Source organism: Musa acuminata, chromosome BXJ1-6 (assembly GCF_036884655.1).
Source record: "Musa acuminata AAA Group cultivar baxijiao chromosome BXJ1-6, Cavendish_Baxijiao_AAA, whole genome shotgun sequence".
Lineage (NCBI taxonomy): Eukaryota > Viridiplantae > Streptophyta > Magnoliopsida > Zingiberales > Musaceae > Musa > Musa acuminata.
The window spans coordinates 42545700-42570359 of NC_088332.1; the positions used below are offsets into that span (position 1 = coordinate 42545700).

General features: G+C 36.7%; 2 protein-coding genes and 1 pseudogene across 3 annotated transcripts; 2 read left to right on the plus strand and 1 right to left on the minus strand.

The window, feature by feature from the left end:
* The first annotated feature begins 4021 nt into the window (after nt 1-4021).
* On the plus strand, nt 4022-7012 carry LOC135677869 (transcription factor bHLH35-like; annotated as a pseudogene).
* A 1848-nt stretch (nt 7013-8860) lies between these two features.
* On the plus strand, nt 8861-19512 carry LOC135677104 (7-dehydrocholesterol reductase-like). Its single transcript, XM_065189030.1, has 13 exons — nt 8861-9049; nt 10568-10790; nt 11505-11560; nt 12059-12161; nt 12251-12316; nt 14495-14608; nt 16140-16266; nt 16608-16708; nt 16851-16976; nt 17080-17144; nt 17345-17426; nt 17515-17597; nt 19184-19512. The coding sequence occupies exons 1-13, from the start codon at nt 8958-8960 to the stop codon at nt 19248-19250; spliced, it is 1305 nt and encodes a 434-aa protein (XP_065045102.1). The 5' UTR covers nt 8861-8957; the 3' UTR covers nt 19251-19512.
* Nucleotides 19513-21055: 1543 nt separating this feature from the next.
* LOC103989530 (pentatricopeptide repeat-containing protein At3g57430, chloroplastic-like) lies at nt 21056-24458 on the minus strand. 2 transcript variants are annotated; one of them, XM_065189032.1, is made up of 2 exons: nt 21898-24458; nt 21056-21447 (listed from the first exon to the last, which is right to left on the minus strand). In XM_065189032.1, the coding sequence occupies exon 1, from the start codon at nt 24007-24009 to the stop codon at nt 22069-22071; it is 1941 nt and encodes a 646-aa protein (XP_065045104.1). In that variant the 5' UTR covers nt 24010-24458; the 3' UTR covers nt 21056-21447; nt 21898-22068. The 2 variants fall into 2 exon arrangements, with proteins under 2 accessions (XP_065045104.1, XP_065045103.1); XM_065189031.1 differs by having other exon boundaries at nt 21751-24458.
* Nucleotides 24459-24660: the final 202 nt, after the last annotated feature.

The window sequence follows — 24660 nt, forward strand, 5'->3', positions numbered from 1 at the left end:
TTGCTATTCCATTTTGATACTTTCACAACTCTTGTCCCTTTATTCTAATTCAAAGGCCAAGTGCTTGAAGGAAGCATCCTTCTCATTAGCAGACTTCACACAGTCTTCCTCCTCATTTCAGCCCTCCCACCACTTCTTTTTTTGGAAACATTAGGGAGATGTATACCTAAAACCCTAGTCTACTTACTATCCACTCTTTCTGCAACTTTCATATGCTAAGCTCTGAACACCACATAACCTTCTGGTTTTGTAACTAGGTTATGGGCAGTTTAAGTGCATGAAAGAAACATCTTTGTCATTCATCACACATTCTTCCTCCTCACTTCTCATTCCACCTCCTCTTTCTTGCTGTAACAAGAGTGGTACATCCTTGGAACCCTAATGCACATCACTCTTTTTCTGCAACTTCCATATCAACCGCTAGTTCATTGCCACTTAACTAGTGAAAGACATGCTTCAAGATATATGAAGTGGTTTTGGCTTCAAATTCTTGTGTATATTGTAGATGGAGAAGCTGCAAACACTAATGCATTTACAAGTCTTCAGGAAAAATATTTCTTCCTTGTTGATGCTGCATGTTGGTTTATAGTTTGAAACCAGGAAGAGATGAACTTGGATGGACTCTGAAAAGAGAGTTCATGAGGCTATTGCTCGTGCAGTTTCCTAACTAAATCTCTCACTGCATTTGCACACTCTGTTATTTTTCGATTGGGAAATGGCCATCCTCTTTGTTACTCTCAAAAGTTTGTGCATCTCACACTACTGATCCTTGGTATACAAGAAGTATAAAAGATGAGGCTTCGGTGCACATCATCGACCACACATCCTTATATTTATTATACAGCAATTGTCTTGTGCATACATGAAAGCAGATCGTAAGAAACAGAAACCAGAGATAGTCCAAAATTGTGATGTTTCAGAGGTGGTTTATGAAGGTTCATTAATTGTAAGAGAATGATAGTGATATTTGCAACTGTAGAAGAATATTTATGACATGTTTATTTTTTTTTTAAACAAAAAATTATTACGACATCAAAAGACTTGGAGAGGTCTGCATGCAAGATTTCAAATAAATCAGAAGGACAATAGTACTATCGAAATATAAATAGACTTGTCTTGTCTAGCTTTACAAGTCACTCAGTTGACTTATAGCATTGTAGAATATTTATGGCATATTAAGTGTGCAAAAATACACATAAAACTTGAATTAGTCAAAAGATGAGATGAATACTTCAAGACTTTTCCAAGGCAAGAAGAATCTATCGGCTACAACACACTGCTCATCGAAGTGCAGACAACTAGACAAATAAGTTAACCATTAAAATAATGCAGGGATACAGAACAACCGGCCATCACTGAAGCTATCAGTTCCTGTCATTAGTTTCTTCCAACACAAGCGATACAGATTAGGAATTTAGGAGCAATCAGTGAAAGACTTGAACATTGTTTTCAGTTAACTCATGACTCTATTCTTAATTAAATAGGTTGATGTTATTTGCATCTCTGTAACTCTGAATTTAGAGGTTTTTGACATCATTTAATTTCTTTTAATATCTCAAACGTAGAACATAGGCATAGTATTTGGAGAAGGGACTTCGCTTCTTTGCTGATAGTATATACGAGTTTTATATTCGTGATATTTAATTATTAATAGTATTTTTAGCAGAAAGGAAAAACATAGGCGCAGTGTTGTTATGATAGAGAATTCAGAAACATGTACAAGAATGATGTTTCCACATCATGATGTGCTTCTGACCTAACTCACATTAATTCTTTTCTACGTCTGCAATGATGATCGTCTCTTTGGGGTTTCAAACCATATGATTGAAAGAGACATAGACCTAAATTATTGATAGTTGACTCAGACAACCATCCTTTTGGTTCTAATATGAAACTGATCAAAAATAGCATATAAAATTGGAAGCCATGGCATCATGACGTGAACTTAAGGTGGGAAAACAAACACAAGCAATGAAGGCCAAGGCATGATTTCTCCATGTCCGAGCTTACAGACCTGAATTAGAATGCAGGTATGCTATCTATCACAAGGATAGCAGGAGGAATACGAAGCCTTGAGAAGCTGGATTGGAGAAACTTGCACCTGAATGTTCTCCATGGTCATATGTGGATGCTCTTTGCGCAGACAACTGATGGTTGTTGACAGCCACCAATGTGATTTGCTGAATACATGGCCGACGCTAAAGACTTCGGACTGCAATCTTCCACCCCAAGGATCACATGAGGGGATGACTTCTCGATCAGCCTCGACATGCGGAAAGTGACGTGAATGCCTTGATAAGAGAAATGTTACGAGTAAGAAACAAGAGAATCACAGTTACTGTAAAAGATCATCCAGGTTGACTTCACGAGGAACAGTGTTCGACAGGTTTCTGCAAGTTATTGGAGAATGGATTGGCAGAAAAGTACATCAGTTAAAGTTTCACGCGGTGCAACATGCCTAAAACCAAATGTCCATCGACATCATAAAACTATTATCACTATATATTTGTAGGGTGATGGGGAAAAAGCTACAACAAACAGTACAACTGTGGAAGTGAGTGCATAAAATCTTGCTATACCTACCGCAAATATTATGTTTATTTGGTGACAGATGTGGCCTCACCATCAGCCACCCTATCTAGAAAATGGATTTACATCAGTTAAGGTTTTCTGTGGTGCAGGATGTCCAAAACTAAATCCATATCTACAACAATTGTTTTCTGATCAATGGACATAATTCCATGTCCACTCTCAATTACTGATAGCAAATAGATTTGTAGGATGATGGGAGAAGTTTCAAAGGTAGGACTTTGGAAAATGAGTTCATAGACTATTACTGTATTAAATGCAAATATTATTTCTGGTTGGTGGCAGCTGTGGACACACAATCGACCACAGTAAATTTATCTTTTATTTGGCCACAGAATTTCAAGGACTGCTTGCAACAAAACTGGCCAACAGGAAATTTATAGCAATCTTACCTTTTATCTTCGGTACATTGGAAAAGATTGTGATTATCCCATCATGATTTACTATTGTTTTTATAAAAAACCTGTATGGCTAATTATAATAATAATATCATTAATTTAGTTGAGATGTTTTTAAGAGTGCAAACATTCATGTGTGAGATCTTAGGGACTCGGAATAGACAAGCAAGTGTTATCCCACAACGTAACGAGCTTATGATTTTGAATTGTGATGTTTTCAAAGGGAAAAAGAAATATCAGAGAGGAAGTCAAAACCGAAGAGAAAAACAAATTAAACCAAATAACTTGCAAACGTGTTTATTTCCATCACTAAATCTAATAATAGATTTTGTCACTAGATTTAATAAGACATCTAAAATTGTACAATTCATTAGAAAGTATGAAGGGTTAATTACATATTAACCTCTTAAATTAATTATATTTATATCTTTTTAAAAATTATATTACGTTTTTTTTAATATTTACAAAAGTAAAATATTTAATTTTATTTTTCCTTGTATCATCAATTTTGCTAATGAAAATATCATACCATGTGTTCAGTTCAAGGTAAATCTATGATATTTTCATTAACAGAATCTAAGGAAAAATAAAATTAAATGACTCGCTTTCATAAATATAAAGAATCTAATATAATTTTTAAAAACATAATAATCAAAATATTAAAAAACTAATTATTGAGATAATATACTTACCATTATCCTTTAGGATCCAATACTATCACGATGAATCCACTTGGGATCCAAATTTGATTTGGTCATAAGGTTATGAATCCAGTTGTGACTTCAAAGTTGCTATTGTACTCAATAGTTTATTGGATTCAAGACGAATCTGCCCTAATATAATTAGATGAAGACTCGACAGGATATCTATCATGTGAAGCCAGAGAGCATGCATCGACTCTGATTCATCATTTTGGTAATTTCTCCTCACCCTTTCACTATAAATAGAAGCACCCACATAGTCTCTCTCTCTCTCTTCTCTCTCTCTCTCTCTCCAGCAGACAAAGTATAAGAGATCCAAGTGTCACCAGCACCATGAATGACATGGAGAACGAGTATAACCTGTACGGGAAGATCAAAGGGTTCATCGACGCAAATGAACTCGAGAGGTTCTTCACCAACCACCTCCTCCTCTTCCCTGCTCCCAACCATTACCTTTTGGTTCTTCTTGTCTTCTCTTCCGTCTCATACTGGAATCTGTTCTTGCTGATTATTAAGTGCTTCTATGTGCGATGGGTCAAAGAAAGATAAAGAGAATCCACCCAACAGAAGAATCCCATGATCCTTGGGACTCTTAAGAATCCATGACTAAATCCACAATCTTTATTTCAATTCATTCCATAATCAATCACGATCTTGGTTGAGGTTGTTTCTGTTCTTTGCTAATGATGCAGTTGGGGGCTTGAGGAGGTCATGTCGGGTGACTACTGTGAGTCAAGCTTCCCTGAAGCTGCCACATCCTTGGCAGCCACGAGGAACATTTCCATGGAGAGGAGCCGGAGAAGGAAGCTCAACGAGAAGCTGTACGCTCTCCGTAGCGTCATCCCCAACATCACCAAGGTAAACAAGTTCTGCGGTAGATGAACAACAGGGATGATGTTCGATGCAGATGAATGATTGTTTGCTGTGGATTCAGCTCGATAAGGCGTCGATCATCAAAGACGCCATCGAGTACATTCAGCAGCTTCAGGAGCAAGAGAGGACGGTGCTGGCAGAGTTATCTCAGCTCGAGTCACTTAGAGAGAAGAAAGCATAACTTGGTGAGCTTGAGTTCGATGATCTACATTTCCTGCAGCGAAAGAAGAAGAGAATTGCTCTTGGTTCGCCGATCTCTTCGTCCATTGAAGTAGTGGAAGTAATCTCTCTCTCTCTCTCTCTCTCTCTCTCTCTCTCTCTTCTGGTTCTTTGTATTATTGCTTGGAATGCATGCAGCTCAGGGTGCGTGAAATGGATGAGAAGACAATGATGGTCAGCATCACTTGCACCAAGAAGAGGCACACCATGATCAAGGTCTGTGAGCTTTTTGAATCCCTTGACCTCAAATTCATCACGGCCAACATCACCAGTGTCTCTGGAAGCATATTGCACACACTGTTAGTTGAGGTATACTTCTCCCTCTCCATCACCTTCTTTGTATCTGTGACTGTATAGCATTCAACTCTGCAAAATGATTACTATCTGCGAGTCCGAAATGATGTGAGCAAACAACCTCCAAAAAGAAGGAACACAATCTGCTCTTTGAAGATAAAAAAGCAATATTAAAACACATTTTTTATGCATACTTAAACGTTCAATCATGGAGAATGACTGACCCAAATTAGTGTCATTGGCACGATTGGTGGAAGATTATGCATTTCTGCTATAATCATGTTATATTTTGCATTCTTTGGGACATTCTTTTCAGCAGTGGTTCAGTAAATAAGTAGACATTTTCTTTGTGAAATCTTTATGGAGCCACAGATGTAAAAGATAATTTTATTGTTTATTCGTAATCATTGTTTTGTTCATAGAGAAATCAACAAGACATTGTCATCTAACTAAATTAATATCATAAAGGATATGAATCCTGAGTCACACATTTTGGTGTCATGGTAATTGAAAAAACCGGCCATCCTTCAGCGAGCATAGTATCCTTTTAAAGACATGATATGTTCAATCTTCCCTTTCTTTCTTTTATTCTGCAAGTTCGTCATTTATTAGATATTATAGTTCATTTTATTGGTCAACAGGAGAATAACACAACAATTGGCTCAACCTCTCGTATCTGCTAAAAGTCTCTGAACCATGTTCAGCTTATTTATCACATGACTCTTCTTCAATGATTTCTCCTTTTTTGTCACACATTGTTGAAACCTTTTTTGTTCTACATGGTCTATATTCTATGATTTTTGTTCTCAACAACATCTACCGGGAATATGTGTTTATCACATCATTAAGCATGTGTTAAATCACATGGCAAAGATATAGATGAATAGATAGAGAGAGAGAGAGAGAGAGAGAGAGAGAGAGAGAGAGGCTGCTTCCATAACAAATTTCCCCTGTTTCAAAAGGATTTTTGCTTGTCAAACTAAAGTCATTGGACAAGTTGATGTATCTCTTTCTAAAGTCACATGTAGACACTGTTGCATGGGCCTGAAGAAGTTTGAATCTTGGTCGTGAACAGTGATTAAACTTTGGTGTCACTGAAGTTGTGGATCAGTCCGTACTTCAGATGTGATTGGTGAGTACTAGAGCAATTAGATTCCGTCACACCATTAACAGCAACTTTGACTGGTCTTCTCATTTGACACAACTTTCTTGTCCCTTTTAGAACAATTGTGACAGAAAAGTAAGGTTGGTTTCTGCTTGATTCTCATGAATCACGAGTCAAAGAATTCAGTAATTCGAGTGCAGATTTCATAGCCTATGCTTCTGCAAATCATCAGTAAAATTCTTCGATCTTTAGCAAAATTTTGTGGAGCTTAACTAATTGCTGCATCACTACCTAATACTGAGAGCATGAATAGTGAATTAGTCTAACGAGTAATCAAACTGAAGTAAGCTAGTTGTATGCAGACTCAAGAAATGAACGGCGCTCAGCTGAAGGAAAAGATTACGACTGCAATTTCAGAACTTCATGGCTCAAGGAACCCCATAAGTTACATCGAGTAATTGACACCGAGGGTTCAATGAAGTTGTCTTGGCCTCAGAAGCTTTCTTCTTTCTTCTTAATCATGAATTCACTGGGAAAAATTCTATTTTTAGATGATGATAATACCTATCTGTTTCCCCAGGCGTCACATTCTGAAACAAGTTGTGTACTGTTGAAGGAAGACAGGTATAGCTTGAGATGATGCTTCAAGGATTCAACTTTTGTGATGCTCCAACTTTATGTCAAAGTCATGCAGACATCAGTCTTGGAAGGATGCATTCTGTTTTCTTACGTGTGACTCAAAACTTATATGTAGTTTGTGAAGGCTGTTTATGATTTAGCTTATGGAAAACACAAACAAGGATCAGAACTTTTGATTGTAATGGTTCAGTTCATATCCACAGAAATAAGAAAGAATGTTAGGTTTTGGTCACTGAATCCTTTTAGTTTCTTTCTTCCTCAGCAAAGTGCTTGAAATCTGAGATCAATTCAGATGCTCGCTAAAGATTAAGGTGGGATTTGGCCTGCTTGTATCAGTTGTTTAGTTGAGAGATCAAGAAACTCTTCCTTTGGCCCAAAGCTTGGCTGCCATGGATTTGCATGCTCCACCTACAGGATGACCAGTTCAACTTGCTTCCATCATGAGACCAACCTTTGCATTTGAGTTGCTGTGCATGCGTTTCCTAGTCTAACATCATGTTGACCAAACAAGGTGGCAGGCAAACCTCTTTGAGCTCATTGCAACCTCATGTTTTAGACAATGCACAACAACCATAGCTCTCTTGATTCTGGTCACTCACACACACATACAGGCTCAAAACAGAGCCAGCCAGCCATAACTATGCTTTCACTACTGGAATATCCATTCAATAGTGGCAGTGTGGGTTGATTTTGGTGGCACTAGAATCGTGTAGCTTGTGTTTGAAGGATCATGTATGGAAGCAAGGCATCAGTAGATATGTTTATGCGGATCACAATTCTTAAGAACACACAGAATGAGAGGGTGTGAAGGGCTTTATCCAGATCCAGGAACAGAAACAAGCAACTTACAATCGAGTGCTATAAAAATGGTCACGGGACTTGGGGGTAGATTGTTTGGCCCCAACTATCTTGTAATTCTCATATACCAACATACAACCCTGATCAAAATTTGATCCTTCTGAACATAGAACTGAAAGATGAGAGAAGAAGATCCTCATGAACTTCAAAATGATTTCAAGTTCAGTCTGTGAAAAATGATGACCAGGAAAGGGTACTTTGACTGATGATAACTTGGGGAGCTAAAATTTGAAGTTTAGATAGCACTACAATTGATTTGCAAGATAATTCAAGTACTGGTTGATATCATAAGAAGATAATAGATAGATCATATCATCCAGATTTACCAACACCATAATTTTTTTAATATCGATAATTCTATAATTTTTGAAATTTGATCTAACTAACTACAAACTATAAGGGAAGTAGATTTTAATACCAAAAGAATAAAATAAAAATACTCCTAGCCTATATTCAAAAAGAAAAAAAATCAAATCTTTTACTATGCACTTCTCCTATGAAGCAAAGATGCAAATCTTTCTTGTTCTGACTGCAGTCTTATGCATCAAAATTAGGAAAGGATTTGATTCATATCCCAGTGCGGTGAACTGGGTGAAGAACCAGTCTCACGTGACTCATTTGTCTGTCGTTTTCCACGTGACACGGCACGTGAAAGATCCGCACGAATCTCTAGAGGACGGAAACGGTTTCCTCTGACAAGTGCTGTTCCCTCACCTACCTCACTGCTTCAGAATACTGTTATAACGTTTGTAACGCACGCCAATCCATTATAACTTTGTAACAGGATATCATTTAAGATCCATTCAGGCTAAAACGATTTTTCATGAATATAATATTTAATGAAAAGGTATCACAGAGCAAATACATAAATCCCTCTATCAAATCAAATTGAACGTACAAGATTGAAGGTTAAGATGTGTGTAAAATAGCATTTGACATTTTGATTTATTCTCATGCTGAAAAAAGAAGAAACTGTGATTTTGAACATAGTTTTAAATATGTTTCCTTTAGACCGTTTAAGATATTTTGTATATAATGTTTTAGTATAACTTTTAATATAACGATAAATAACCCGTTACATCCGAGACAATAAATTATAACGGTTTACAGGTGTGGCCGTCGCTTGCAATGGTGCAGGTAATCTAGTGATGAAGATCGCCGTCATTAGGTTAAATAGAAGGAGTGTTCGGTCCGTCCGCGCTTCTCGTTAATATCTCCGAGATCTTCCCGAGCAGAAACGAAGCAGAAGGGGGTGGGAGGGGAGCGAGGAGAACTACGAAGATGGGTGAATCGAAGACGGTCCATTCGGCCCTCGTCACCTACACTTCCGTGATATCGCTCCTCACGCTGTGCCCCCCGTTCGTCATCCTGCTGTGAGATCTGATCTTCCTTCCACTTCTTTCTGTCTCATCGTTAAGATCAAACCCCACTGCCCGGTGTTTACCTCTTCTTCCGGTTGTTTTTGTCTATCATTAGTGTAGATATTTGCCTTCGTTTGTGTTTCTGCGGTATCTTGAGGAAGAAGAGCGTGCTTGATTTGGAAATCCTAGAACTTTGTTTGGTAGATCTTCTATTTTGGATCGCGTTTTCTTCATTTTGACATGAACGGATTCTTTTCTTTTTTTCCCCTTGTGCTTTTCCGATATCCGTCTAATTTGGTAATATAATGACTATGTTCGGCACTTTTCAGTCTTTATCTGAGTCGCATTTATTTCCGGTTTTTGTTGATTTTTGAGACAGTTCCTGGTTTTCCTATGTGTTCTTGTGATAGTTCGACGGAAAACGTCAGTTTGGCTTAAAATAAGAGTACTTTGTTCGACACTTGTTCTATTTCTCGAGTCTCTTTGGTCTTTTCGTTTCTTTTCGTTCTTTATGTTGATTTGTCCACATCGCAGTTTTCTTTTCGTGTCTCTTTTGGTGATTTCTGGTACAGGTTCTTGCTTTTCTTCCTGTTTTTGCGATATTTTTTCAGTAGAAAAATCCATCTGTTTGTTTACCAGAAATTTTTTTTCTCTCTCTATTTCGTTACGAAGGAATCAACTTTTAGTTTGATATGACTGTGCATTACTTCTCTTTCAAGTTCTTAAAACTGTCCTTTGGGCTTCACATTTGCTTAGTTCTGTATACCCAAATGATGTGATCTTTTTGCACTTCGTTCACTATATTGAGTGCTGAAAGAGCTATTGTAGTGTGTTTTCAGTTGTCTTAGGTGTGTAGTAATTGCACTTGTTTATAGTGAGTGAATACATTTGTTGTCTTGGTTGATTTAGTTATCTTTCTAGAAATAGTGATTTTAATCTGAATAGAGAACAGCATTAAGTAACCAGTCAAAGCATTTGTTCACGGCCCTTGGGTTACTGGAACTCCCTCATCCCTTCGTTCCTCCCACGTTTTAGTGTGCTATAATCATTTACTACTGTTGGTGATAACTTATAAGATTATCAAAAGGAAAATTGAGGAAATTTGCAATTTCAAATCTTCTGTGTGTATTTTATCAGTAGATTAATCTATGTAACAGAGTATCTGTTTAGGGTTTCAGTTGATCCTAGTTCTTCAAGCTAACATGCTTTGATTTCTACTCTGACCCATTTTTGGAACTGTCAGTTTGCTTTCTCATCATGAGTTTTTATTAACTAGATATACAATTAACTAAAGATAATACTCGTCCAGATTTTTTTTAATGTTTCAGGTGGTAATGATTATATCCATGACGTCATAAATCAGATATGACATGTTAGTTATTTTTGCATGCCAAAATTGTCTTTAGTTATTAAATGCCTCTGTGCGCTTTCGTGCTTGTAATATTTTTTTTATTTTTATACCTTGAAAACACTAGGCATGACTATCCTGGATGGATTATAAAGTGCTCATCTCATTATTTTATGCTGCAGATGGTATACAATGGTTCATGCTGATGGTTCAGTCTTGCAAACCTTTGAATATCTAAAGCAACATGGGCTGCAGGGTCTTAAAGATATCTTGCCTGCACCTTCCCCCATCGCATGGAAATTAATTGCTTGTTTTGGTGCATTTGAAGCCATACTCCAGTTGACACTGCCTGGTAAAAGGGTTGAAGGTCCCATTTCTCCTAATGGAAATATACCCGTCTATAAGGTTTGTCTTGGCATAATTTACCTCAAGAACCACATCAGCACATGTAACGTGCTGTGCATATATCCCTGTAGTTGTCAAAAGAATATTCACTAGCAAAATGAAAACTTAATGTTACAGAGCCTGCCTGATATTAGTATGCTACACTTGTTATATACAGTCAATGATGAAACCACTGTTAACGATGACTGTTAGCCTAAAATGTTCTGTCAGGCATGGAAAAGGTTATGCTGATGACTCTTTCAATTAAGCCTCTTTTTTGCTTGCTGTTTTCTTGTGACAATTCTGAGCACCTATCTGGTGTCTATTATTTATGGGTGCACTTATGATGGCACAAATTGAATACCTACTTTTTCCTAATTTTTCAGTAATTAAATCATCACTGCTTTAGGTGACTTATGATAATTATCTTCAAAAACAAATAAAAAAAAGAAACTGGGAGTGAACTGGCAATTATATTACTATTTGAATGATCTTTGTTATTGGAAGATGAAGTATCAACCTCAAGCTACCAAAAGATGAGCACTACCCTGAGTAAAGGGCACTTGTGTTTTACCATTTACAGAAGGCTCTGCATTCTGAGGCTTATATGTTAACAACTTAGACTCTTGAAGGCCTTTTCTTTGTTGTTTTTATTTGTACATTTTATGTTTTGAATTGATGTTTTGAGCCATAGAAAGGCATTTACATATCATTTTCTTTCTCCCCATTTTGCAGGCAAATGGCTTGCAAGCTTATGCTGTGACATTAGTAACTTATCTCAGCCTCTGGTGGTAAGTGTCAGTGTAATGTTTGTTAGAAGTTACAAACTGGAATTTACAGACTGAAGTTCAAATATATAATTTGCTGCTCATTTTTTTTCCTTGTCAACATTGGGCTTAAATTTTTTCTGAACTTTTATTTCTGCTGAAGATGGCGTGATTGTTTAAGTTAATGAGCTTTTTCGTGCTAAAAATATTTAAAATTATATTTTGAAAAATGCAACATAAGATTTGAAAAATTAAAATTCTTTAATATAAGTTCTAAAACAAATGTCAACCACAAATTTTATATGCATATGACTGTTCTACTGCATTCTGTATAACATTTTAAGAAAGAGTTTTAAGGCACATGACAAAGTACTATATCTTATTTATGATCTTTTACTGCATGCTTTATTATTTTGATCTTATGCTCTAATAGTTTGTAATTTTTATCTGCCCCTCCGTTTCACTTCAACATGGTTACTAGGTTTTAACTGTGACTAAAATTGTTTTATTTTGGCCTTAAAGGTTTGGAATTTTCAATCCTGCGATTGTTTATGACCACCTGGGAGAAATTTATTCTGCACTTGTAATGGGAAGCTTAGTCTTCTGCCTTTTCTTATACTTAAAGGTGAGCTTCTCTTGTTTACATTCTAATTTTTTGTAGTGTCATCATTATGCTTAGTTCCTAATTTAAGATCCTCTGGTCTTTTTCCTAAGGGTCATGTGGCGCCATCATCATCTGATTCTGGTTCATCAGGGAACTTCATAATCGATTTTTATTGGGTGAGATAAGCACTTTATGAAAATGCATGTTCGTAGTTGTATTATGACTTTTATTTTTTTCTTGGTTCATTGCAAATAAATACTGAGCAATTTTTAACCCATTACAAGCATATAATTCAAAACGAAAACCAAATTTTAGTATGTGATTGTGGAGTCTTGTTAATAGTTTATGATGTAAATAAACCTTTTATTAAATGGTTTTTCAATTTATGTTAACCTCACTAAAATCACATTACGGCAGTTTTTAGCTCAGACCACATTTTTCTAAATTCAACTCTTTCGGTAGTAAATTCCTTGGGATATGTGTGTTAGTGTGTACACATGAGCATGTGTGGATAAGTTTCCTTACATTTTCTGGACCAATAGGGACCTGTTCCTGAATGATAGGTAATTAAGTAAAGAAAAATTGTCTTTGATAACACTCTAAAAGAACACTTTGGCAGCATGTCTTGATAGTCTGTCTCTTTTTCTATTATTATTTTTTTTTTTGACAAGTAAAATTTCTGATGCTTTTTAATGATGCACTCTAATCCATCTCAAATAATTAATGTCTGAAGTACCAAATATTCATTTGCATATAGCAAGTCAGATGTCATGAATATCACTAGAACTTATTTTCCCCTTTTGCATGTGAAACAACTTGTCTTCTTCAGCACAAAATATTATATAATTTTTTTCCATATGTTTTGATCAACAGTGAAGACTTGTTTATTAATTAATGTTAATCAGCACAGCTACCTATATTAGTCATTACTGCCTTGAATATGGCATACAAAAATCAGGTAATAACATTGGCTTGCTGGCCTGCCATTGAGTTTTAAAATCTACAATCCCCATAAGAAGAGACCAAGAGCTGCACCACCCAGTGGAAATAAATTTTACTTCAATTGGTAATTACTACCCTGAATGTGACAGGTCATCTCATGTGGGTATTTCTCTTAAATAATATATAGTTATGTAGACCAACTAAATCACTAAAATGTCAGACAAAATGCATATTCCTGCCAAGTGGTCCTAATGAATCAACGAGTAGCCATTCTGAATGGATGGCAACCCATGGGATGGAAGGGGTTTGTTTTATTTTTCTGTTTTCAGTCCCGTCCATATGTATGTATGTATGTATATGCTTACAACAACAAGCTACTTTTCCTATGATGGTACCTCATGTGAAATGAATTTAATAAAGAACTATGGATCATATATATTGAAATCACGGTTTAAAAATACTGGCAGGACCAATATGTCTGACCAAGCATCAGCTGGACCAATATTTCTGCTTGGTCCTGTTCCGGACATTGTTTATTTTTATATATTTTGTGTGTTGCTCAGTAATATTTTGACAGTATAGTTCAACATAATGCCCGATGATGTCATAGTGGTCCCATAGACTGTTAAAATTGGTATCAGACTAGTATCTAAAACCTTGTATGAAATATCCAATCATAAAAATTACTCTACATTCATAGTATTCCAAGATCATTCAAGTCACATTTATTTTCATATGTTTGAAAATTCTGATAAGAAATGGATTTTGTAACAAGTCAGGCTGGGGCATGGCTCCAAGCGTTGCCTGCATGTTTGATGTCTATCAAGGATGTCCAAGAGTCACCCATTTCCCAACTGATGTCTGAGTCTAGCACCAAAGACTCCAAACCAATCAGGGTGAGGTAGGGGGGCACCATGGTTTGGATTGAGATTGTCATCCCTATCTGTTGTTTGAACATAATTGTCTGGTGGATGGTATTTCTAGAAGTTATATCCTATAACTGGTTGATGTTTACTTGAATTTCCTTGTAGAAAAAGACAGTTTAAAGATATCATAGTCAAGGTAAGATTAGGTGGAAACATGCTGTGCTAATTTCTTTCTTATTTATAAAAAAATAAGATTGTCCTCATATTAGTATTTTAGCATGCTCTATGAGATGATTTTGTTCCACTTGTGTTTGTTCATGTGCTCTGGTTGATGTCATTTCTATGAACTGGTATATTCCTAGCTTGTTTGTATCATAGAGATATTGCATTACTTTGTGGAGTATTGTGCCTCATATTGTAAAGAATAATTTCCTTTATTAATCATTTAAATAAAAAAACTTTCAGCCTCTGTATTTTTTGGCTTTCTGCTGCATGAGAAGTTTCAATTTACATAGGGCCTTGACAAATTGATTTCTCCTCATGCAGGGAATGGAGTTGTATCCTCGCATTGGTAAACATTTTGATATCAAAGTTTTCACAAACTGTAGATTTGGTATGATGTCTTGGGCAGTTCTTGCTGTGACATATTGCATTAAGCAGGTTAGTCTTTTATGATAGTCCTTTAAACTAGCTTGAACCATGCATTGCACAGAGCATATGACAATAAATCAATACGTCAAGTAATTTTATCTTATAACAATAAGAAAGTTACATACAATCAAGGAACACCATTTTGTGCCAATGATCATATTGGTCGCTAATTGGACCGGTACATACCAGTGTACCGTATGTACATTGGAACTGGTATGTACTGGTATATAAAAAAAAGGGGTTGAAATATGGCCCAAAATTCAGAAAAAACTGTTTTAGGGTTTTTATCCTAATTTATTGGTATAAAAAATATTTAAATAAGAATAAAGTGTGTCTAAGCCATAAAATGAAAAGAAATTCTAGGTTATAAGGATAAAAGTTATCTTTTCTGATCCAGGAATAATTTCGTCACATGATCTTTCATCTAAGGAAGTTGCTTCGATTGTTCTTGAATCACTAATAAAGAAAAGAGTTGATATGGTGAATTAGTGTTGAAACTTTAAGAAGTGAACAAAATAAATTATCCAGATAACATTTATTATTCTACAACCAAAGTGAATGATGGGAATCCATAGTCAGTGAATTGAGATCCTCGATCCTATGAAGTCATATGTCGATATGATAGGTTTGTGAGATCCAATCCTTGAATAGCTTGCACGTGTGTCACCGATGCATTAACATGATGACAATCGTTACCTTAACCTTATCGTCATTAACAATACATGTCCGAAGAACCTCCCAAGGCAAGTATGATGGTGGTATATAGGGCTGCAGAGATTGGAGTGTACTACAACTCTAGTAATAATCACTAAGAGTAATAATGATTGAACCTGGAAAAACAATGACCAACTATCATTGTATATCTGCTACTCATAAGATCTTCCATAATATGAAGACTACAAATACTACGAACACCTATCAGTATCGACACTGTAGACGCTCTATCATATCAGTGTGGTTGATCACATTCCCCCTTTGTTATCCTTTTGGCCATAAACGAGATGCATGGACCCTTGACCTCACTTGTGCTAGCCTCCATTGTGCCGCTTGGAACTGTCATCCCGCTGCTAAATGAACAGGTTTCTTCTCTTGTGTCCATGGATCCTTTAAGCCAATGAGTCTCTGAAAAGACCATTTAGTAACTCTCTACTCTGGGTGTTTTGCTTAGATTTGGATTTTAAGTTCTTTTTATATATCTAAAGTGTCTACTTGCTTGTTTAGTCATGTTGCATGACTATATATGGGTTGATGTAAAAAGAGATTAGATATATTCCCTTTTATTTGGAAGATGAGATTGTGACATCAAAACGTGAATTTGGAGTGCGGCATCTGAGTTTTGGTCATTTGTATAAAGCATGTTAGTATATCTACTAGGTTTTTGTCTTTCTCTGCTCCTTTTTTTTTTCAGAAGCTAACAGTGCTTTATCTGAGAATTTTGTGATATCTCCTTTGTCATTGTTGATTTTAGTTAAATCAAGATTTTATTATCTCCCTATCATTGTTTTGATTTTTTTTTTTCATATTATACTTTGTTTTGCAGTATGAAATGAATGGACAAGTATCTGACTCTATGCTGGTAAACACTGTATTGATGCTTGTCTACATCACTAAATTCTTTTGGTGGGAAGCTGGGTACTGGTGCACTATGGATATTGCACATGACAGAGGTAGGTAAATTATTTTGTTTCTCCTGAGTTTTTGTTTCTTTACATATGTCTTAGATCCTCACATCTGAACATTAGTAAGTGACTGGATCCTTGGATCAGGATATTTTGTAATTTATTTATGTCCTGATATAGAGATAACCGATAGCTATGCAAATACATTAAGTTCATTCAGTCTCAAGTTCTTTAGCTTGTTTGAGATGATAGGATGGTTTTTGTATAACATCATTGCAGAATTTTCTCTTCAATTAAATTGCTAATGTCAATTATACAATTAGAGTCCAAAACCTAAATCATGTTAAGCAACTCATGCAATTTTGCATTTTGTTGCACTCTTTGCTCAGCTGGATTCTATATCTGTTGGGGATGCTTGGTATGGGTTCCATCAATCTATACTTCCCCTGGGATGTACCTTGTCAACCATCCTGTTAGCCTAGGCACCCAGGTAAATAATTTGTCTTCTCCTAATTCATAATTGCATGAAACATGAAGTATTTACTCAAAGTGTGTGCTTTTTTTTGTTTTTTCTTTAACTGGCAAGCATTGAACTTCTTGATCGTATTTTTAATGGGTCCTTTGCTTTGCAGCTTGCACTTTTCATACTTGTGTCTGGACTTCTTTGCATCTACATTAATTATGACTGTGATAGACAAAGGCAAGAATTCCGCAGAACAAATGGGAAGTGTTTGATATGGGGAAAAGCTCCATCAAAGGTTTGATCTTCTTCACAGACCATCTAATCTGGCAATATAACTGTGGACATTCAGAAAATGCTTGCATATGTTTCTGAAATTTTGAACACTTTGACCTTGACAGATTGTAGCCTCCTATCGTACCGAGAAAGGGGAGACAAAGACCAGCCTTCTCCTAACTTCTGGATGGTCAGTCGATGATAGATAAGCATTAAGTGCTGAATCATGATCCGAAGTTGTATTTCTGTATCATTCTTTATATGATTTGTTGAAGATATTTAAACTAATATATTCCATAAATTTATTGACAATGATTTCAAATCATGTTTTGGCTGGGATAATTTGGGTGTTTTCAGAATAAACTTTACTAATTTAGAGGTTCTTGGCAGGTGGGGTGTATCTCGTCATTTCCACTATGTGCCTGAGATATTAGCTGCATTCTTCTGGACTGTTCCGGCCCTTTTTAACCATGTAAGTATTTCTTTATCTGTTATCCTACTTTTTCAGAGATTGATTTTATTTTTTAGGATGTATCTAACTTTTTATTTCTGCGATACAGTTCCTACCATATTTCTATGTGTTGTTTCTGACTATTCTCCTCTTCGACCGAGCAAAAAGGGATGATGACCGGTGTGCATCCAAGTAAGCAAGCTGAATTGCATTGATGATTGGTTTTTCTTTTCATAGTTGCAGTTGTCACACATTTTATCATCAAGGGGACTTAAGTAAATAATTTCTAGGCTATACCTTTAATGAACTGGTGCACATTTTATATCAGATAAACACAATTATTTATATCAGTGGTCACACCAGTTACTCGAAGTTCTCGGGTTGAACTTTATGTGTGCACTTAATCACAGTGCTTTGCATCATTTGGTTGTAGTCAGTTGAGGAACTTAAGGAATTTTTGGTTTATTAGAAACAATGATGCTCCTATCAGCAAATGTAAATGGTCATTTCAGCCTGAATCGATTAGATATTTATGATATGTGAAAGCAAATATATTTATTGTTTAAACCAAATTTTGGGTGATTCTGATTCTCTAACTCAATGATTAATCTAGTAGAGGTTATATTTTGAAACCTTATCAATTTTATGACATTTATTAGCATTTATAAGTGTAACATTTTACCTGACATATTTATCAATGTGTACTCTATTTATGACATTTCCTTTTGTGTTTTTAGACTTCACCAGAGTTGATCTTATATATTCTCTGCTATTTTCCAAACTTTTTGTGGTACAGCACATTTCATTGTGGCCATGTATCACTTCAACTTACATAAAAGATAAGCAACAGACTGAAGCAAGAAAAATGATGTATCATGTGGGCAAAAAGCTAATATTTCTGAGATATACCACAGTTAGCTTCCACTATTTTCAGAACATTTGGGTCACCTGGGAAGATACAAGTTATACAGGATGGCCTGAACTGTTACTGTGGTATTTATTTGACCTGTCTGATAGTATAGGGAATTTGGTGTGCAATTCATTTTCTTGGTTGCTTTTAGACAAAGCCTGCAGAAATAAGGGATAAGCCATGAATCATGGCATGCAAGTGTGGCTATCAAGGAGCATAGTAGGCAAATTGTTAGATTTGTGCACTATAATTTGTTTGACATAGGAGTTGATGCATGGAACTTATTTTGTCATTTATTTTGAGACCCATAGGCACACAATTAAGTCATTAGTTATGACTCTTGAGTTAACAAGACCAGCCCGGTGTTCTATGCTAAAATTCTAGTAATTTCTTCCTTGTGCTTTCTGCTTCCTTAATGATAATTAGGATGGGTGGATGGGGTCTTCCCACCTTGAAAGAAAAAAAATACTGCAGGAGCGAGCACAACTGAATGCAATATTTAGTGTTTACACATATTTGTTACTTCATCATGCATAAACTAGAAACTCATATTTCTTGAAAGTACAGCCGAGTGGTTGGCACATGTTTGTACACATGGTTGCAATTTTTTCTACAAGCATGCAGGGAAATTAATGCGGTTTCTTTTCCTGAATATTACATTCTGGAAATGCATTAATCTATGTGGTTGGTTCTTAAGGCAGCAGGCAGTGCCTCTTGTCATTCCTGCCTGGTTTACATGACCCTAGTTTGGAAGCTGTACTTAATATTGTTGGAATGCATAGTTATCCATCTTATTTACCTGCTTGATGTCATTAAGGTATTTCTCCAGTAGTTTTTCATTCTTACGATCACGGATATACTGTTACAGGTATGGCAAATACTGGAAGATGTACTGCAATAAGGTACCCTACAGGGTCATACCTGGGATCTACTGAGTACTTCTGGTTGGTGGGCCTTTCATGGCAAAAATGCCCAGCACATGAGGCGGCATTGCTTTGCATGCAGTTGAATTTACTTAAGATAATATTTATGCTGTTCAAATTTATGCATGTACTTGTACTAATGCATGTAGTGTGACCCTTAACCATCAGGCTTGTGTGGAGAGTTGTGGATAATCTTTATGGCCATCTTGCTGAGTCAATTTTCCTTTGATGTAATCAAGCCAGTATTATCCAAATCATCATCTTTATGGCTTTATGTTGGGTAAATTGGGTTTATCTGTGATGATGACATATGTGTGCTTTAATAGTCTGGATTCATTACAGTTTTAAGAAACCAGTTGTATACTAATATTGTGTTTTTCTGATGGACGGGGTCCATCATCAGAATGTAAGAGATGTAGCCAGTCTTCTGCTCACCAAAAAGGAAATTCTACATTCTACATAATCAAAATGTTAGAAAGTTGCCAGGTTGGACACTCTTGAGATTATATGTATTTTTGTTAACTTGGTCTACGTCACTGGTTTTTATGCAGTCGATAGGGATCTAATATGCCAAGATTCTTGATTAATAGGGATTTATTAAAAATCATGAATTGGTATCTAAAAACAAGTCTTAAGGTGTTTCTTATCCATGTTGTATATTGCTAGGAAAGCATCTCATACCGAGTCATAGGACTATATCAACTCTATTATGTCAACTGTTCATGTGTAATCGAGAACGTGTCCAAATAATCTGCATTAGATGAGTTAATTATAGATTATTTTTTGTTGTTAGTTTATTTCGATTTTGACTTAAAAAATTTATATTAAAGTTTTTTATAATTATAAAAATAAAATAATTAGTTTTATTTATCCTAACGTTGTCAATTTTATCGACGAAAGCACAAAAATGATATGGGCATAGAGGTAATTTTATTAATTTAATTATATGTTTGACGATGATGGATGATAGCGTTATTGGAGGTTGTAGGCGATTTTTGTAGATGAGAAGGGAGAGCAATGATGCAAATGTTAACAATTGACAACTGTGTCAATGTCGACGAAAATGCAAAGTAGCAAAAGGGTTACTCGACATCTGCATTGGTGTAGACGTAAATGTAGATGTAAAGCGTCGCTTGACATCTATATCGATGTTAATGCAAATGCAAATATAGAGTGGTGCCTCTATGCATCTGCGTCAACGTCGACAACGATGCGGGGAAGGACAACGTCGCTTTGTATTTGTGTCAACACCCGATGTAGATGTAGATTGTAAAGCTTTGCTCGACATTTGCATCGACACCGACGTAGATGCAGAGTAACATCGCTCTAAATTTGTATTAGTGCTAATGCAGTTGTTGAGCGATGTCAAGCGATACTAATGTAGATGCAAAGCGTAGTATCTGCATCATCGCCTCACCTCCGGCCATCGCTCTCCCTCCTCATCCATAACAATCACTTGTGACTTCCAATGACTTCGTTGTCTACCACAACTGAAAACATATCTTGGATATTAAAATTATCTTTTCACCTATTATTTTTATACTTCCATTGGTAATACTACCGATGTTATGATAAATGAAACCAGATGTTTTACTTTCATAAATATAGAGATTTCAATATAAATTTTTTAATAAGGATTAATAACAATTAATAGGACACGAGAAAAGAAAATATTGAAAAGTTTGGATTTATTATTTACTTATCAATTTCTTGGTTTTTTTTTTTACATTTTCTTAGGTAAATACTAAAAAAAACCAAGGGTAATTTAGGATTTACCTAAGAAAATATTGAGAATTCATCATCAAGCTACCAGGAAATAAGAGAAAGTGGCACCATTAAAACTATTAATAAGAGAAAGTGGCACCATTGCTGGTGGAGAATTCATCATCAAGCTACCAGCAACCTCAAATCAATCGGCGCATTTAACAGGAAATGAACTCTGCGACGCTTCAATCATCTCCTCCTTCATAAGTCAGATTTGATAGTTCTAAATTTTAGATTTGCATAAAACTTGTGACTGATTAGTGAGAACATCGATCAAAGCCTTGTGATCAACCAAACAAAGACAACTTTATGAGCCACTTAATGACTGCATTGTCAGATAACAAATGCATCAAACTTTGGAGAGCTAATGGATAAATTTCCTGGTCGATAAATAACATGGCCTCTTAATGCCATTCCATATGCAAGGTCTCTGCTGACTTCATTTCTGCAAGACAAGAAACCAACAAGAAAAGAATTATTCAATTGTACTTTAATCAGTGAATTCAAAAACAAAACACATCAACATAAATTTAGGAAATTAATCACCAACATCCTTTGTAACTTTGAATAGATTTTCTTTCGTATGTGTTAACATATTTTTATGATACAATTGCACGATTAGGGGTAAACTAAACCAGAAAAACATGCTTGAAAAAGAAAATCCAGAAAGAAAATGCAGAAGCATTCAGCATGACAATTCACATAAAAAAAAATTCAGAAATAAAATATAAAGACTATAATTTAGTACCTCTAAAGAACTCAGCGATAATTGATAAATATATAACCAAGGAATGTGAAGAAAAAAAAAGAAAAGATTTGTGCAGACCACATAACAGTCTATCACAGAACGACCTAATCTTGGCAACTGAAGTATGAACCATAGGCAAGAACTCACAGCCAGGACTTCAAAAGGACCAAATGAGATCCGAAATGTTTAGCAAAGTCAACTTTGACTTGTTCTAGTATTTCAAATGCCCTGCAGGAAATGGACATCGCGGAAGAGACATTAATGAACTACCATAATGATGTACCACAGAACCTTTAGTAAAACATAAGGATTGTTCACTTAAACCCAACTGGATCCTGGAACTTTTTTCGATCCTTGATTAACAACCTCCCTCAATCCTGCTTTTTCATCCCACAAACCAATGTCTGCACAAACCCCAGACAACATGACACGCGCTGCAATGTCTTCGGGATCGAGCTCTAAAGTGCATTTAGCTGCATACATCCCAATCTCTAGGTCTCCGTGCGTCTTACATCCAGACAGAAGACTGCGCCATATGACCTTATTTGGTTCCACGGGCATACTTCTTATGAAGTCATAAGCCATTTTTATCAAACCAGCTCTGGCAAATAGATCCACCATGCATGCAAAATGATCAATCTTTGGAGTGATGTCATAATCCTTCATATTTTGAAAATGAGTCTGACCTTCTTCCACTAGACCCACATGACTACAAGCAGATAGAACTCCGATGAATGTTATGTCATTAGGTTTGACATTTTCCTCTTGCATCCTTCTAAATATGTCCAGTGCTTCGCTCCCAAAGCCATGTTGTGCATACCCAACAAGGATGCTATTCCAGGAGACTAAGTTTTTAAATGCCAATATATTGAAAATTTTATCAGCATATTTCAATCTTCCACACTTTGCATACATGTCAATGAGTGCACTTCCCACGACTACATGACTGTCAAGTGAAAACTTAATTACCTTACCGTGTGTCTGAGATCCCCACCCTAACCCTCGTAAATTAGCACAAAGGTTCAAAATACTTGAATAGGTGTACGGATCTGGATTTACACCTTCAACCAACATCTTTTTCAGACAGTTTCTTGCTCCTTCAAAATCCCTTTGTTTGACATAACAGTCAACCATGGAGTTCCATGATACTATATCTCTTTCTTCCATATATTCAAACAGTTCGGAGGATTCCTTGATCAATCCACATTTAGCATAGAATTCCATTACTGCATTACCAATATGTGCAGACATTTTAAAACCCTGTTTTACAATTAATGAGTGGATCTGCCTCCCTACTTGTACTGCTCCTGTGCTTGAACACGCAACAAGTGCAGTAGGAAAAATGTGCTCATTGGGTTTCAACCCAGAAAGGAGCAATTCTTTAAAGAGAACCAAAGCTTTCTCCCCTTGACCATGTTTTGTGAAACCCCCTATCAGTGCAGCCCAAGTTGCCAAACCTGGCTCCTCTAGCTCAGAAAAAGTTTGGTGAGCCAAATCCATCTTGCTGCAGTTGGCGTACATATCAACAATGCCTGCTTCTACATATTGGTCAGATCCATTTCCAGTCTTAATAGCAAGGCAATGCAGTTTCTTCGCAATCAATGGATCCCCCAGGTCAGCACAGGCGCTCAGGGTGCTTGTGATCATGAACTCATTAACCTCAACCCCCTCCTTCATTGCCAATGAGAAAACCCTCAAAGCTTTCTCATTTTCTCCACAATGGACATAGCCTGAAAGAATTGAACCCCAAGAAACCAAACTACGATGAGTAGCGCCATCAAATACCCTTTGTGCAAGGATCATCATACGACACTTAGCATAAAAATTAATCAATGAATTATCAACAAAAACACTCATAGCACCCAGCTCGACCCGATAAATCCGTCCATGGATCTCCTTCCCGATCCTGACGGAACCAGCACTGGCACAAGCCGAAAGAAGACCAACATATGTGTAGTGGTTCGGATCCAAACCTGTCGACACCATCAACCTAACAGAATCGATAGCATCATCTGCAAGGCCTAATCTGGAATACGCAGATATCATGATTGTCCACGAGACGACGTTCTTATGGGGCATATGATCGAACACCGTGCGAGCATCACCAATGCGACCGAGCTTGGTATACATTATCATGACACGGTTGCTAACGATGATATCGGGAAGGAAAGCTGAGACGATCAGTTTGCTGTGGGCGAGTTTCCCTCGGGCGAGGCACCGAGCGCCGCCAAGCGCTCGGAGGAGGCCTTGGAGAGTCATGAACGGAGTTCTCAGGGGATAACAATGGCTGTTGGTTGTTCTGTGGGATCTCGTACATGTCTCTTGTTATGAGAACGGAGACAGTGATACGGGTAGATATCAGCAGGAGCAGCAGATCATCGATGGGAGAGAAGACGAGCAGAGGACTGCGAGCACGTAACGAATTGGAATTACTTGCGGCGCCGAGACTTCGATGAAGTCCCCTGTACAAACCACAACTCAGTTCATGATTCAAGTCATGAATTGTAGGTAACCCGCCGCCCTCGAGGCGGAGCTCCGGAACTGGCCCTCGAGTCCGGAGGCGGAGGACTGCGAGCTGTTGGCGCGGCTGCTGAAGCCAGTGGAGGACGCGGTGGCGGTGAACGGCTTGGAGTTCTTCGCCGCCGGGATTGGGTCGACCAGCGGAAGGCGGCGGGTGGGGCAGCGACGGTAGTTTTAAAAAGAATGTTAGGAGTTTACTTTTCGGAGCGTTTTGACAATCTCTCACTATTTATAGCTTCATGAAAAATTAATAAAATAATATTTTATTATTTATAATTCTTTTTAATTTAGAATTTATTTATTTTTTTCATTCCTCACGAGTCACATCCACTCGTTCCCTGCACACCCGACTGCTATTGAGAAGCGCTCGTTGGTGTCAATCTGTTTATA

Excerpts from the sequence above, each read along its gene's own strand:
- LOC103989530 (XM_065189032.1), bottom strand. The coding sequence starts at position 24,009 with ATGACTCTCCAAGGCCTCCTCCGAGCGCTTGGCGGCGCTCGGTGCCTC.
- LOC135677104 (XM_065189030.1), top strand. The coding sequence starts at position 8,958 with ATGGGTGAATCGAAGACGGTCCATTCGGCCCTCGTCACCTACACTTCC. Across the intron at positions 12,162-12,250 it reads GCCTTTTCTTATACTTAAAG|GGTCATGTGGCGCCATCATC; the intron begins GTGAGCTTCTCT and ends CTTTTTCCTAAG. Across the intron at positions 14,609-16,139 it reads TGACATATTGCATTAAGCAG|TATGAAATGAATGGACAAGT; the intron begins GTTAGTCTTTTA and ends TTTGTTTTGCAG.